Raw genomic sequence first — 15,704 nt, 5'->3', positions numbered from 1 at the left:
CAGGTAAAAGAAAAATCCCAGCAGCCCAAGTGGCACTCCCAGTGTGGTCAGGATGTTTGGGGGTGGGATCCAGGCGCCAATGATTTTCTTAAGAATCCGAGGTGATTTCACCGTGTAGCCACAATTGGATACCATTGCTGTGTCCTGTCATTTCTTCTCCTCAACATGTGCCTCCTCAAAGCACTTTGCCTCTTTTCCTAAATATTTTCTTGTCACACTACTGCCTTAAAGGACATTTTTCTTGAACTTCTGTAGCTGACAAGAACACTAAGAAGTGCCACCATTTGGCTCAATGGAAGTTTCATAGCATTTGGTTTGGATGGAGAGCAGACAAATCCATAGCGCAGGGATCCTTCTATCTGAAGACCTTGGCTTTCCAGACTGGAACGGAGATCTACCTCCGAGTCCCTTGCGCAACCCAGACCACTGAGTCAAGCGCAGAACATGAAGCTCAAGCATTTTACCTGGAGTGGAGCTCGAGTCTGTATCCCAAGCGAGCCGATTTTGTAATCTGATTTCCAGGGCGGCGAAAGATGTGGGCAGAATCACATCTGAACAGGCAGCAAGGTACTTGGTGGCTGGAAGAACAGGGCCCGACAGCATGAGGCAGTCAGTCATCAGTCTGTCTGCAAGCACTCAGACCTCCAGGTTTCCTCGAGGACGTGACTCAGGCTGCGTACTGTGATGTGTTTCTAGACTAATAGCCTTAGACATTAAGAAATCAAGGTTTTTCTGCTACTTAAGAAGGAAATGGGTCTTGTAATACACACGTATAAGATTTATATAAAATGACTAATTTTTAAGCCCTGGAATAGAAAACAGAATATTTCTGCTATCTTGACAGTTCCTTCATTTGGACACCCTTATTTTTTTATGGCATCAGACAAATGAGGAGTTAGAATTTCGGATTCTTTGGTGCCCAAGGATTGTTGCTCCAAAGAGCATAAAAGCAGAAGCAGGTAGCAGGGGATAGAAGAATTGAAAACCTTGGGTGCCTTCAGGCATCTCTGTGCTCACTATCCTACCACTTGACTTTGCAAAACTTGGTGCTTCATTCTGCCTTCCTGCAACTCTCAGATTAGGCTGCAACAGGGCTGTGGGGACTTTTAAAAATAAAGACTCAACCATGTGACTCAGCAATTCCAGGCTCTACCCAGTATCTTCCCAAGAGAAATGAAAACGTGCCCACACAAGACCTGAATGTGAATGTTCCTAACAGGATTATTCATGATAGCCCACCCCCCCACCTCAAAAAAACAAAAACAAAAACAAAAAAACACTGGAAACAGTCCACATGTCCATCAACAGATGAGTGGATAAACTAACTGTGGCACAATGGAATACTATTCAACAATAATATAACAACATGGGTAACCCTCAGAAACATTGAGTTAAGTGGGAAAAAAGCCAGACACAAAAGGCTGCACATTACGTGATTCCATTAGTTTCTACAAAAAGCAAAACTGTGGAGACGGCAAGCAGATTGGTGAAGGCTGGGGGTAGGGGCAGAGACTGACCAGCGTTGGCAGGGAGGGAACTTTGACATCGTGGAAATATTCCGAAACTGCATTGTGGTGATGGTTGGACAGCTGTGTAAATTTATGAAGCTCACGGCTCTGTACACTTATGATGGGTACAGTTTTTGGTAGGTAGATTCTACCTCAGTAAAGCTATTTAGAAAACAATCAAAGGGGAAACATGTTCTGAGTTTCTGTCTGGTGCCTAGTGGCACTTGAATATAAATGCCCGCCCTTGCTGAGCCCCCAAGGTTGGTGCAAATATCAGATTTGGGGGAGATTGGATGTGGTGTAAAGCCGCATCTGTGAAAAGGCCAAATCCTGTATCTGTTGCAGATTGCTAGGATGCTGGAGACGGTCCTCGTGTGCTGGATTCTGATGCCCCCTAGAGACAGCCGGAAAGAGTCTATGGTTTCTCCGAGAAATGAAAGGGAATGATCAGCTGTGTATTTGCAGATTTTTTTTTTTTTTTTTTCAATTTGTCAGTAAGGGCTGAAAGGCAGGAATATCCCTTCCACCCCCGTAGTTTGAACTCCTAGCCCTCAATGCCCTTTTTCCCAGCCTGGGAGAAGCCAAATAAGACACTGCCTAGAGTTGTTGCTTAGTGAGCGGTGGAGATGATGCTCAGACCCTGATGTTTGGATTCTCCAATGCAGTGCTCTAAACACTGGCCCTGGAGCTGTCTTCTGTGCACCACGCAGATTCCCAGCCCTTTCGCTTTCCTTTGCTTCCACATCCTTCCTGCCCTTCATCAGAGCAGGTGGGGAGGTGGTCGTTATTGGTTACTCAAGGAAGACAGCCCCAAGACTGGAGCCATGAATAAAACACCTGAGTGTCTAGTATATACTAGGTATTTAGAATATATCAATACAGTTAGGGGCGCCTGGGTGGCTCAGTCAGTTGAGTGTCCGACTTCAGCTCAGGTCATGATCTCACAGTCCGTGGGTTTGAGCCCCACGTTGGGCTCTGTGCTGACAGGTTGGAGCCTGGAGCCTGCTTCAGATTCCGTGCCTCCCTCTCTCTCTGCCCCTCCCCTGTTCGTGTTCTCTCTCTCTCTCTCTCTCTCTCTCTCTCTCTCTCTCTCTCTCTCAAAAATAAACATTACAAAAGAATATAAATCAATACAGATAATATACAGGTATTCTCAAGGAAATGATGGATTGCTTGCAACCCACCTGAATTGGTCTACATTTTGTCTGATGGGGCCCACCCAAGTACAGAAACAAACGTCTTTTGCCACACAAGGAGGGCTGGGAGTCAGGATATCAATACCTATAAAACCGGGCATCTGTGTGAGCTACAGAAAAATAAACAACTTAATTTTTTTTTATATATTCTATGAATGTAAAGGCAGTAAGCTTAGAAACAATTAGGAAATCATATTGATTAATTGACATATATAGCCATTTCCTTTAGGAAACAAAATCTGTGAGTGTGTGTGTGCCTGTGTGTGTAAATGTGCAGGCAAGTCTCTCTGCCTTGTACCGTCTCTTAATTGTCACCTAATCATGGGAGGGAAGTTTGGGGCGGAGCCAGGCCCCAACCTGGGGTTGGAGAAACAAGAACACTATTGACAGGCGGCTCCTGATGGCTTGGTTATTATTTTGACGTGGGTTTTATTTTTGCTTCTTCTGTCGCTCACACAGGCTCCATAACGCCTGGGTTTTATTGATATTGGTATCCTGGCCCCAGGCCTTCTCAGTGTTGTAAAAAATGTTTGTGTTTACTGTAAAAAGATAATCTTGCTTTTCAGAGTGATTAATCACATACACAGAATTTCAGTGTGCCTGCCACTCATTTGTCAAGTTCCTGATTTATAATTCATGCTTCCTCCATGGAGAGAAGCATGTTTTGTTCAGAAGGTATTTTCCGTGTGGTTCTGTTCCCTGCCAGTGAAATCCGTTTACTAAAAGGAAGCCTCACCCCGAGTTGAGACAGGAGCTTGACCTGGTTAATTGGCCTGCACTCCCGGCCTAGAGGTTTCTGCACCAACCAGATCTTGTCCCCTGGGACCAAGACAGGAACCTGGGAGCAGCCAGACCCTTTGGGGTTTGGTGTCGGCACTGCAGAGTGTCCTTCAGAGCAGGAAGTAACCGTGGGCAAGAATGGGAGAATAGCAGGCATCTGTTTCCACCTGCAAACCCCTCCGTCAGTTGTATGCATGGATCACCCTGCTTTCTGCAGCCTGGCAGTGCGGGGTTGGTGGGGGGGGGTGGCCACCGGCCCAAGGGATGGCCCATCTCACCTTGCCACATCCCAGCGCTCCCCACTTGTACACATGGCCTTGCGTTGCGTATCCCGAGTCTCGATCCATTTGGACAACATCTCATGTTCCTTTTTCAGTGGATCTACGTGTTAGGGAGTGAGCTCTTCCCGAAAGGAAAGTATTACTGCCTCACAAGTTTTGGCCACCTGGTTTGGTGGCCATGAATGTGTCAGGGGACCTCAGGGTGGATTAGTGAGGAGCCTGGTTTGGTTTGAGAGGTGCTGCTTTTGGACTTACTTGGCCCACTGGACCCTGTGTGGGCAGGACTCCCACCACCACCACCCCTGCACGTGTGTGGACGGACAGCGCCCAGTGCTTGTCGGGGGGGCTGGGCTCAGGCTGGTGGGGCAGATTCCAGCTCAGCGTTGTGACTTCTCCCGGGCATTAGGGTCTTGGACTCCTAAAACCAACAGGGAGCTCAGATGTTCATACCCCTTGTTGTCCTGACTGTGTGTTCATACCCTCCTAGTCCTGTGAGTGAACCAGACTGATGGCTACAGAAAGTTCTAAGTGAACTGCCTATGGCTACGTGGCTCATTCATGGCATTTGTAGTCCTGAACCCCTGTCTCCAAACTCCCTTGTGAATTCCCATGAATGCATCACAAGTCTGCTTGGCAGCATTTTAACCATAAGTTTTGCTTTCTTAATGAATGAGACTCAGGCTGGGGATTGACGAGGCGGGTGGAGGTCCTGGTCTGAGTATACATGAAGAGCCTCACCAGGTGCAGAGAGGGGCCCATGGACACAGCCTCTAGGGCAGAAGAGGGCTTTACACTTCTGTCTGGCTCTCTTGGCCCTGGAAAGGGGGCTGGATCCTTTCTTCCCGGCAGTTTGTGTACTGGATCCTTAAGTGGATCTTAGAAATAGCTCACAGTGCTGTACCAATTCCGTTTTGTATAAAGTGCTCGAGTGAGCCCCAGATAGAGCCTGAGGCTGGGGACCAGGAGGGGGAGAAGACAGGTTCAAGGTCCATGTGGCGCTGACCTTTCAGCCCAGAGGACTTGGATGGGCAGCAAGGTCCTGCCTGCCTGGTTTCCCCAGGGACCCGGAGAAAGGGGCGTTATTGCGTGGATCTTTCTCCAGACCCCTAAGCTGTAGCTGTCTGCTCTCCCACCTCCCGGAGCATGGATTTCTCTCTGGGTAGCCAGAGCTGTTGCTGATTCCGCTGTCCTCCCATCTTCCCTTCAGTCGACAGGTGGAGCCGCTGCTTCTGTGTCCGCCCATAACTCACTTGGTCAGCTCTGGACCTCCAGCCCCTTGTCAGTGCCCAGCACCTGTTAGACCAGTGCTTCTGCCGGTGCGATCCTGGCACCTGAAGGTGTCAGCACCACTGAGGTGCAGGGTGCAGGTTAGCAATGCAGATTCTTGGCCCACATAGACCTACTAATGAGAAACTCTGGGAGTGGAGCCCAGCACTTGGAAAACAAGCCTTGTGCACACTAGCCTTGTGTTGGATACTGAGTCACTGTTGCCTGGATGATGTGGCCCAGAGGGACTGCCCTTAGCGGGGGTGGTTTCTCTTTCCCCACCTTCTCCCAAGGCGGGTGGTGAGGCTTTTCAAGGTGGGGTGAATCTGGAGGAGGGAGCAGGCCCAGGGCTGGTCCACCACTGAGTCTGGCTCCCTGTCCCCATTCTGCCTCCTGCCCCATCAGACACCGCTGATGGCATGGGTGGGATTTACCCCCAAGGATGATGGCAGACTTTCTACAGCAAATATGTAAGCTGTTCCGGTTGAGTAGCCGAGCATGTCTGTTCTCCCGTGGACTGACTTCAAGTGCATTATACATACTCTGCTCTGAGAGAAATACCCAAAGGCTTTTCTGTGGAATGATTCCAGCAACACCCTCTGGTACGCGAGGCATCATTTTGTTGGTAATAGAGGTCCTAAAATTAATTCGTGTCTTCCCGATTCCAGTACGCTGTCCTGCAATCAGATGGTTGCTGTTGTGAACAGGAACTGTCCACGCTTCCCCACTATTAATGACTAAATCTCTCACTGGCAAAGGCAGCGTGTTCCGGAGCCACGTGTGGAGGAGGGCCCGTGTGGCGCGGCCAGTGGGTGGGAGGGGACACTGGGCAAGGGCCGGAGAGCTCACGGTGGTTTCTGTGCTTCCAGGAACTACTCCTTCTATGTCCTCGACAACCAGAACCTGCAGCAGCTCTGGGACTGGGGCCACCGCAATCTGACCATCAAAGCTGGGAAGATGTACTTTGCTTTCAACCCCAAGTTGTGCGTCTCCGAAATTTACCGCATGGAGGAGGTGACCGGGACTAAGGGGCGCCAGAGCAAAGGGGACATCAATACGAGGAACAACGGAGAGCGAGCCTCCTGTGAGTGGCCCCTCCTCCTCCGGTCTAGAACAGCGGCTCCGTTTGTGGTCCCCTCCTCGCTTCACTTGGGGGTGGGGGGACACGAGGCCTCCTTAACTAGCACTTTGCTCACACGTGTGTATGTTCAGAGTCGGTAGCAGGGCAGATGCATGACACGTTCATGTTCGTGCTTCTCCCTTAGCATCTAGATGAATGCACTACACGTTTATAAATAGGTTCCTACACATTTTTCCAGAAGTGCTTACAGAATGCAGAGTTAAATGTCCATGTATTTTATACATATATAAAGTATGTGTATTATATGTGTATATTATATATAATACATATATATTATATATATTAGAGAGAGATAGAGAGAGAGAGGGAGAATCCTAAGCAGGCTCCACGTTCAGTGCACAGCCCAACGTGGGGCTTTCCATCCGACGACCCTGCTATCATGACCTGACCCGAAATCAAGAGTTGGATGCTCAACCGACTAAGCCACCCAGGTGCCCCAATTTAAATGTCTTTTAATGCATAGGCATACGGTCAGATTATTTGTCACAGAGGAGCTAGTTCCCTCCAGGGAGCGAGCTCAGCTCCACTGCCCACAGCATAGGGGAAGCCTGAGGGCAGAGGGGGCTAAGCCCCAAGCCCAGCGCATGGCCCTGGGGTCTCTGTCTCTCACTTGGCCTCCTCCTCACTCACACCCCAACACGAGAAAGGTGGAGAGAGTCTGTAGACTCCCTGAATTGACACTGCTTTCTTAAATTTAGAAGAGTGTAATTATAACCTTGCAATGGTTACATGACTTTTAGCTTTAAGGTCCCGTATCTGAGCTGTAGCAGTACATCTCTCAGCTAACCCTGTATGTAAAGTGGCTTTTGAAAATGTGGTTCTGTTCAGGTGGATAGAGTTCTAAAAGTAAATTGTCTCTCTGTCCTCGGCCTTTAATAAGGGAAGGGTGTTAGGAAAAAAAAGAGAGTGATTTATAGGATCAAAGATGTACACACACATGTGCACACACGGCACACGCAGGTTCGAGAAACTATTAGCATTTGATTAGTTTTGCTGGCATCTGGATTTACCCGGTAGATACTCAAACTGCCCAGGAAGGGTTTTTGGAGGGAAGAAGCCTGATGCAAGGCTGGATGGCGTGTTTGCAGCCAGCGCCTTGTCCTTGACATGCCCACACAGCCCCTGCCGGACTCCCTGTTCTCCTCCAACTCAGCCGGTCTGCCCTATCAGATTGTGACTACGGTAGCCGTTTCTTTCCCATTGAAAACAAAATCATGTTTTCTCTTTAAATAACCCTCGAGCGGGAACTGCAGTGTTTTTCTGATCTCACATCAGCACATTTTGCCCCCTGACTTTTTAGTATTAACTGCCTTCAGCCTGCGCTTCACCTACTGAGTACGTCAGGATTCAGGCAAATAGAGGCAGGAAAGGACAGTCTGTAGGAGGGCTCCGAGTCTCCCTGAGGTGAGGCGGTCAGCAGCTCTTCCCCGGTCCTCGTGGTCCTTTGAATCTGGCCAGAGGAACAAGACAGGGGCTCAGGGCTGGGTCCCTGCCATACCTCCCCAGCAGCGTCCCACGGAGCACAGGGGGCTTTGCCAGGTGACACTGTTCTTGTCAGTGCTTACTTCATTCCCGGTGGTATGTCAGCCCCAGCTGGAGCCTCCGGGAAGCTTCCGTGTCCTTCCAGGCCGATACCACGTTTAGACTGAAAGTGCCCCACTGTGGCACACCTGGTCCGTTAGCCCGTCTCTGCTGCTTGAGCAGGAGCAGGCGGAGACCCCTAACACTACAGAGCAGGTGCCCTCCTATCGCAGAAGATTCAGCCCAGCTTACGGGGCTCACCTTCCCTGGCCCCCTTGGCAGCCGCGTCTTAGGGCTCAACAGAAAGGACAGGTGCCTGGCTGTGTCAAGCAGCCCTTCCCTGTCGGGCTCAGACTTGCAGGGCAGGGCCAACTCAGCCAAGTGTGCTAAAACAAAGGACCGAGCTGGTCGCAGCTCCGTGTGGGAACACGTCTGGGTGCTTAGTAGAAATAAGAGAGCCACTGAGAAGTCCAGAAAGGGGCTTATTAGCATGCACAGCCAGCCTTGGAGAAGAGGGAAACAGTGTGGGGCAGGTGGCTTGTCAGACACTCGGAGGGAAAGGACGTCCGTCCCTGTCACTCACAAATGTACCTTTCGCCCCAGGTGAAAGTGACGTCCTGCACTTCACCTCTACGACCACGTGGAAGAACCGCATCATCATAACCTGGCACCGGTACCGGCCCCCTGACTACAGGGACCTCATCAGCTTCACCGTCTACTACAAGGAGGCGTGAGTTTCTGCGTGGGCAGGGCTGTGGGTGGGGAAGCCCGTGCTCCACCCTCCCCACCCTCCCTGGCTGTCACGTGACATCCATCACCACGGTGACAGCCACAACACTACGGTGTCAGCTTGGGGCCTTTCGTTCTCCGGTGGGTAGTTAGAGGGGTTGGAATAAAATAACTCCAAAGAGCAAAGTTTGTTTTTTAGAGGATTAGGCTAGTCCAGACATCCATTAACTGGGGTAGCGGATGTGCCCGCCAAGCCATACCCCAGGAGCACCTGCACCGTGCAGGATGCTCAGCTCCCCTGGAGGGGACCCCCAGACCAATCTGTCCTCTTATTCCTGTCCCTCTACCCACGGGCCCTCCCCAAGGCACCGTCCTCTGCTGTAGGTCATGAGCCCTCCGAACTAGGGACGGAAAAGGGAGAGACTGACCTCCATGTTTTGAACCTCTCATGATTTCTCCCAGCATCTGTGGGGGGCTTTGTGCCTTCAGGTGACACCTGCTGCAGCAGCCACGACGTCCTCCTCCAGAAGGAAGCTCTTGTTGGGTCTCCCTCTTCCTTCCTTTGCCTCTTGTCCAAGTGCTTCCCCAGCCTGCTTAGTCACCCTCCTTATCCGGCTCCCACTGTGATGCCATAGGTCTCTTTCCCCAGTGATTGGCTTCCCCGGGGCTGGAACCAGAGCCACCAATGGCAGTATCTGGCCCCCTTTCCCCTGCCGGAGCCAGAGTCCTGGGGAGGGTCATAGCAGTAGAGAAAGCAGGTCTCGGGATTATTACGCATTCAGCATGTTTACACGTGGGAGTCACTCATGGCCTTCCATTGTGACCACACGGAGGGGTATGTGAGTAAGGTACTTAAGCCGTCCCAACTGTTTGTGAACAAATTTGATTTCCGAAGCTCTATTTTAGACGCGGTTTTTCTGTAGCAAAAGTCCTTTTTCTCCAAAAGTTATTTTTCATTAGTAGTTGATGTTTGCATTAAATGATTACACTTGTTTTTTTTTTTAATGGTGAAAAGTGCCACAATTGGAAGAGAGAAAAATAGCATTTGCATGTAGTCTTTCTTTTTTTAATTTTTTAACATTTTTTTTTTTTTTTTTTTTTTTTTTATGTTTGTTTATTTTTGAGACACAGAGCATGAGCAGGGGAGGGGCAGAGAGAGAGGGAGGCACAGAAGCTGAAGCAGGCTCCAGGCTCTGAGCTGTCAGCACAGAGCCCGACGCGGGGCTCGAACTCACGAACTGTGAGATCATGACCTGAGCCAAAGTCGGATGCTTAACCGACTGAGCCACCCAGGTGCCCCTAACATTTTTATTTTTGAGAGACAGAGAGAGAAGGGTGTGAGCAGGGGAGGGGTAAGGAAAGGGGGAGGCACAGAATCTGAAACAAGCTCCAGGCTCTGAGCTATCAGCACAGAGCCCGATTCGGGGCTCGAACTCATGGACGTGAGATTATGACCTGAGCCGAAGTTGGATGCTTAACCAACTGAACCACCCAGGTGCCCCTGTATTCTTTTTTTTTCAATGTTTATTTATTTTTGAGAGACAGAGCGTGAGTGGGGGAAGGGCAGAAAGAGAGAGGGAGACACAGAATCCAAAGCAGGCTCCAGGCTCTGAGCTGTCGGCAGAGTCCGACACGGGGCTTGAACCCACAAACCGTGAGATCCTGGCCTGAGCCGAAGTCGACACTTAACCGACTGAGCCCCCCAGGCGCCCCAACATTTGCATATATTCTTAAGGAGCAGTGTCTGCAATCCCAGTAACAATGAGAACTTACCCTTCCTGAGGCAGAGGCTGCAGTTCTATAGGGCGTTTGTAACCACGGTGAAACCTGGGACCAGTTGCTTCATTTTCTTCTTCTATAAAAATCCGATTGATTGATTGTTTTATTTAGAAGTCCTGTTACAGAAAGGGTGACATACTCGGCCCCTGGGCAAGGCTTCTGAGCGCCTCGATGGCAGGGACCGAAACCTTTCTCTGAGCTTCACCCGTTGTCTTTCAGACCTTTTAAAAACGTCACGGAGTATGATGGCCAGGATGCCTGTGGCTCCAACAGCTGGAACATGGTAGACGTGGACCTCCCTCCCAACAAGGACGTCGAGCCTGGCATTTTACTGCATGGACTAAAGCCTTGGACGCAGTATGCTGTTTACGTCAAGGCAGTGACCCTCACCATGGTGGAGAATGACCACATCCGCGGGGCCAAGAGTGAAATCTTGTACATTCGCACCAATGCTTCAGGTATCCATGCACCACCCATCCCACATTTTTCATGAGCTCACTGTGCTTGTTTATCACAGGAACCGGGCAGCAGACCAGCAACGAATGTGCCTATAGTTTTTCTCTACCTTGGACCAGTCTGTCTTTTATGTGCCTTTCTTATCAATAGATAATGCTGTATCCTTTCTTTTCCCGGTCCCAAAACCCTAGGCTCCTCTGGTCCATTTTTCGGATTCAGTAGTGCCTTCCATCACTCACCTGCCCTGTGCTGGTGAGCCCAGGTCCTCCAGGGTGCTGGCTTGGTTTTTTTGGACGACCCAGCCAGGATCCAACCCCCTATAGCTTACCCTTCTTGTTTATTTTCCCTTTTTTTTTTTTTTTTAAGTTTATTTTGAGAGAGAGAGCAGGGGAAGAACAGAGAGACAGAGAGAGAGAGAATCCCAAGCAGGCTCCACGCTGTCAGTGCAGAGCCCGACGCAGGGCTCGACCCCACAAACCACAAGATCGTGACCCGAGCTGAAATCAGGACTCAGACACTCAACTGACTGAACCACGCAGGCACCCCCTCTTGTTTATTTTCATAGTTGAACCTCCATGCTGATTTAGTGTTCCGGGACTTTCACATGGCTCGTTGGTTTTTTGTCTTCATTCTGTAGGGACCAGGGTTCCAAGGAGGTAGACAAAATTTGGAAAACGTCAGACAGAGTATGTTGTGAACATTCCAAGTATTCACTGGTGAAAATGTTCCTCCTTTCTTTGTCTTCATTTCCTTAACCACCTCATTTCTCAACTCCAGGATCTGGAAGTAATGAAAGGAAACGTTTGTGCATGTTAGCCAAGCATATAAAAACCGGCTTTGAAGTAGGAAAATGCACATCAGTTCTAAAGACAATGATACATATTCTTGGATGGGAGCTGTTTTTTAAAACACCCATAAGGTAGCACAAAATATGCTGAAATGGCAGGGTGAGGGAAAGCATTGATGGGGAAGACCTTTGGCTTATGCATTGCCTGCTTTCTCCTCCCTTCCCCTGCTCCATCTCTGGGATCCCGTAAGGGGTCGCAATCATGTCACAGACCCTGAAGTGTTTAGAGAAATAAATCTGGCACAGGCTTCTGATCCTGGGTGTGGGGCAGTGTGGCAGAGATTCAAAGGCAACAAAACAAGTTATTCTTCTTAAGGTTTGGAAGTCATTTATTGTGGACAGCTCGAGAAAAATAAGAATCTTTCCTCATTATGACAAATACTTAAGAAACCTATTCCCTTTCCCCATAGATGGAAAACTAAGCACCATACAAATTGAGCCACTTCCCTACATTTTGGCCCCTGTCCTTACAAATGGTAGGGACAGAGGGGAAACCTGGTCCTTTGCCTCTGCTTTTTTGTGACGCTTATCATTGAAACATCTGGAGTAAGCTGTTTTTTTCTTGAAATACTTGATTTTGGAAACCTGAAAATGGCTGAGCATTCAGTGGTTATGTTTCTCCTGAAAAAGCTGGCACTAGTCACAACTTTTCCCCAAAGCATCATTCCAGACAGGTGTTCAGAACCTTGTGTATCATGTTACGGGCTTTGAAGTACCCGCAAGGTCTTTGCCCCTTTGAAATTTTAAAGCGGCTTGGATGTCCATGTTGTTTAAGTGACATACAGTGGAGAGTTCTCTTGCACTTGGGAAAACCCATGAAAATCAGTGTTTTCCTGTGAACCCAAGGAAAGTAAGATTTCAGTGGTCCTGGGATGTGTTTGCCCTTCATACACGAGACACCTCTGAGTTTGGGTTTGGGTTTGGGTTTGGGTTTGGGTTTGGGTTTGGGTTTGGGTTTGGGAGACAATAGTAAATAAAGCTTTACCAGATTATTATGCTTTGCCTATAAATCAATGTTCTTTGGCTGATAACAGTCCAATGTTTGCAGTCAGGGCTCTGTGTGTATTTGAGTTTGCAGACTGCTTCTCCTACTCCTGTCTCAGTCATTCCACTGAACGTGGTTATAGAATTGAGAGACGTGCGGGCCCTCTATCTCCACTCGTCTCACACACACTCCAGCCCTTTCCTACTTCGTCTCTCATTTTGGCATCTTGCCATGTTTATCAGAGCTCCAAAATCTCAGATGAAACGTAAGTCAGTCCGTTTCACCTCTTACCAAAACTGCCAGAGTCCAACACTTCGGAGAGTGGCAGTTGTAACCCATGAGAAAGACCCGGTGCTCCAATTAGATTCGAAGTCACCCACTGTAACCCTGGTGTGGCCCCCACAACCCTGTCTCCATTTGCAGCTCGGCCCTGTTTGTTTCCACAGAGGTGACCTGAGGATAGAGACCGTACAGAGAAGCGATGGCGTTTAAATTCATACGATTTCAAAACAGGGTTCCATTTTAATGTCACGTGTCCGCGCCCTCTCCTTCCCTGGGCCACCCCCACGGCTTCTGGTTGGTTCGCGGCGAGTACCTGACGGCCTTTGTCCCTCTTTCCAGTTCCTTCCATTCCCCTGGATGTTCTTTCGGCATCAAACTCCTCTTCTCAGCTCATCGTGAAGTGGAACCCGCCGTCCCTGCCCAACGGCAACCTGAGTTACTACATCGTGAGGTGGCAGCGGCAGCCCCAGGACAGCTACCTTTACCGCCACAACTACTGCTCCAAAGGTGAGGGCGGAGGGTGGGGGGACCCGCAGCCCAGCCCCCGTCGTCTGAGCGACCCCGTGAAGCCGGCTCCGTTCTCCATTAAAGGCGCTGACAGCCACCAACGTCTGTGACTTGGCTTTCATTTCCGCTCCTGTTGGCCTTCTCTCTCCCGAGCAGACAAAATCCCCATCAGGAAGTATGCCGATGGCACCATTGACGTCGAGGAGGTGACCGAGAACCCCAAGACCGAAGTGTGCGGCGGAGAGAAGGGGCCTTGCTGTGCCTGCCCCAAAACCGAGGCCGAGAAGCAGGCGGAGAAGGAGGAGGCTGAGTACCGTAAAGTCTTCGAGAACTTCCTGCACAACTCCATCTTTGTGCCCAGGTACCGGCGTCCTTTGAAAACGTCCCCAGGCTGGCGCTCCCCAGGCGGGTTCTGTTGCTTTCTCTCCAGCGGGGTGGTTTGCAGAACCCCAGAGCCGTCAAGGGGGAAACAACAAAACAAGGTGTCCATTTGGTTGAGTGGAGGGCCTGGGGAAGCCGGGTCGCCCTGGAGGGAAGGGGAGGGGGCGGAGGGCTCATGCTGTCGGGGGCCGTTCGCGTGATGACGCCGCTGCCTCAGCCACACAGCCTCCTGCAGAGGGCAGGTGGGCTCCCTTGGCTGTGGGGACAGGGAAGGGCACTCTGCAAGGCGTAGGGGAGAGCCCCTCTGGCCCATCCCACTTCTCCCTGCTGCCTCTCGAGCCTGGCTAAGGAGGAGTGACTCAAGAGGCAGAAAACCAGAGTGAGCTTTCAAAGGGGTCCAACTTCACGAGGGCGCCTGGGTGGCTTAGTCGGTTAAGCGTCTAACTTCAGCTCAGGTCGTTCATGAGTTCGAGCCCCCGCATCGGGCTCTCTGCTATCAACGTGGAGCCTGCTAGGGATCCTCTGCCTCCCCTCCCTGCTCCCCCCACTGGCTGTGTCTCTCTCTCTTTCAAAAATAAGTAAACATTAAAAAATGAAAACTTTGGGGTTTTTTTTAACAATTTTATTTTACCACACTAAAAAATAGTATAAAAAAAGTGGAGGGGAGTCCAGCAGGGTAGCCCTGTGATGTCTGTGAAAGAGACGGAAATAGAGTAGTGGTCCTCGTCTCCCTCTTTCTCCTGAAAGTTTATAGTGTGGGGGTACCTGGGTGGCTTAATCGGTTGAGCGTTCAACTTCGGCTCAGGCCATGATCCCACAGTTTGTGAGTTCAAGCCCCATGTTGGGCTCTGTGCTGACAGCACAGAACCTGCTTCAGACCCTCTCCCTCACTCTCTGCCCCTCCCCCACTCATTCTGTCCCTCTCTGTCTCTCTCTCTCTGTCTCTTTCTGTCTCTCTCTCTCCTCACTCTCTCCTCTCTTTCTCAAAAATCAATAAACATTAAAAGAAATTTCTAAGAAGATTATAAAGTGGAGTTTGCCTCCTGCCTGAAATGTGGACAGTGGAACTGGATTCAGACCAGTGCTGCTCCTGTGAGCTGCACGTTCCTCGGTCCCCATAGTGCCCCAGCCTCCAGCCCCCTGCCAAGCATGTTCTCAGATCACTGTTCTTCCTGCCACCGACCCTGAGAGGCACCAGAAGCCTGTGGCTTCTGTTTATTCTGTAATTACCTTGCCTTTAAAGGCTTACTTAGTTGTGTCAATAAAGTTGCTTTTAAAGTGATTTTCTCTGTCAAGTGACCTTCCTAATGTTTGTGTAATAGTCAAAGATAGCCATCTTACTTTGAAAAATCATGAAAATATGAAAAAAAGACCTTTTAGAGTGCAGGCATCCTTTCCTTTTCAGAATGAAGCCCTTCGTCGCTTAGTGGCTGTCTGCCCCTCCTGTGCTCTCTAGGGAGTTGTGAGAGCCCACGGTGGGTCCTCTTGACCCGCCCCGCTGCAGATGCTCCGATTTGCCTGGTAGATTATAGGGCTGCGGTTCAAGTGCTAATCCACGTTGTCTGTATGTCACGCGTAGTTCCAAGAATAAGAATGTTTGAGGAGCTCAAAGATGAGAAACTCGAATTCAGGCTTAGCGACTTCTCCAGCAGCCTAATTAATTAACAGTCTATTTGGGAGCTGGCCCCCTCTTGCCACACACCAGGGTTCCTGCCCTTGGTGACATTGCCTCTCAACATGGGCCATCTCCCCCATGCCAGCAGAGGCTCAGCTAGTGTCCCTTCCTGTGGACACAGAAGAGGGTGAATTGAGAGTGTCCCAAACAGGCTGGGCAGGAGTTCTCTGTTTATTCTCCAGCAAAAGCTATCGGCTACGTTGCTGTCCCACTGACCTGCCAGAAGCTCAGGTTGTGAGTCCAGGCTTTGGGAAAGTTTTGCTAAAGGGCCCCGAGCTTTCAGTTTGTAGTTTCAAGGCAGTACTTTTTTTTTTTTTTTCCCCCTCATTAGATGTGAAACACAAGATCGGGCAATGTGAAAGCAGAGTTG

At 50.0% G+C, this 15,704-nt stretch overlaps 1 protein-coding gene across 2 annotated transcripts in view; it reads left to right on the top strand.

Annotated features, from left to right (window-relative positions):
• Positions 1–15,704, top strand: part of IGF1R (insulin like growth factor 1 receptor) — a 310,595-nt gene that overhangs the window by 246,881 nt on the left and 48,010 nt on the right. For both annotated transcript variants that reach the window (XM_045448754.1, XM_045448755.1), the window contains 5 exons: positions 5,901–6,115; positions 8,297–8,423; positions 10,421–10,659; positions 13,111–13,278; positions 13,435–13,639. In XM_045448754.1, coding sequence (XP_045304710.1) covers positions 5,901–6,115; positions 8,297–8,423; positions 10,421–10,659; positions 13,111–13,278; positions 13,435–13,639 — 954 coding nt within the window. The remainder of the gene's footprint in view (positions 1–5,900; positions 6,116–8,296; positions 8,424–10,420; positions 10,660–13,110; positions 13,279–13,434; positions 13,640–15,704) is intronic.

The sequence above is a fragment of the Leopardus geoffroyi genome, chromosome B3 (genome assembly GCF_018350155.1).
Source record: "Leopardus geoffroyi isolate Oge1 chromosome B3, O.geoffroyi_Oge1_pat1.0, whole genome shotgun sequence".
Classification (NCBI taxonomy): Eukaryota; Metazoa; Chordata; class Mammalia; order Carnivora; family Felidae; genus Leopardus; species Leopardus geoffroyi.
This window is presented reverse-complemented; position numbering and strand designations above follow the sequence as displayed.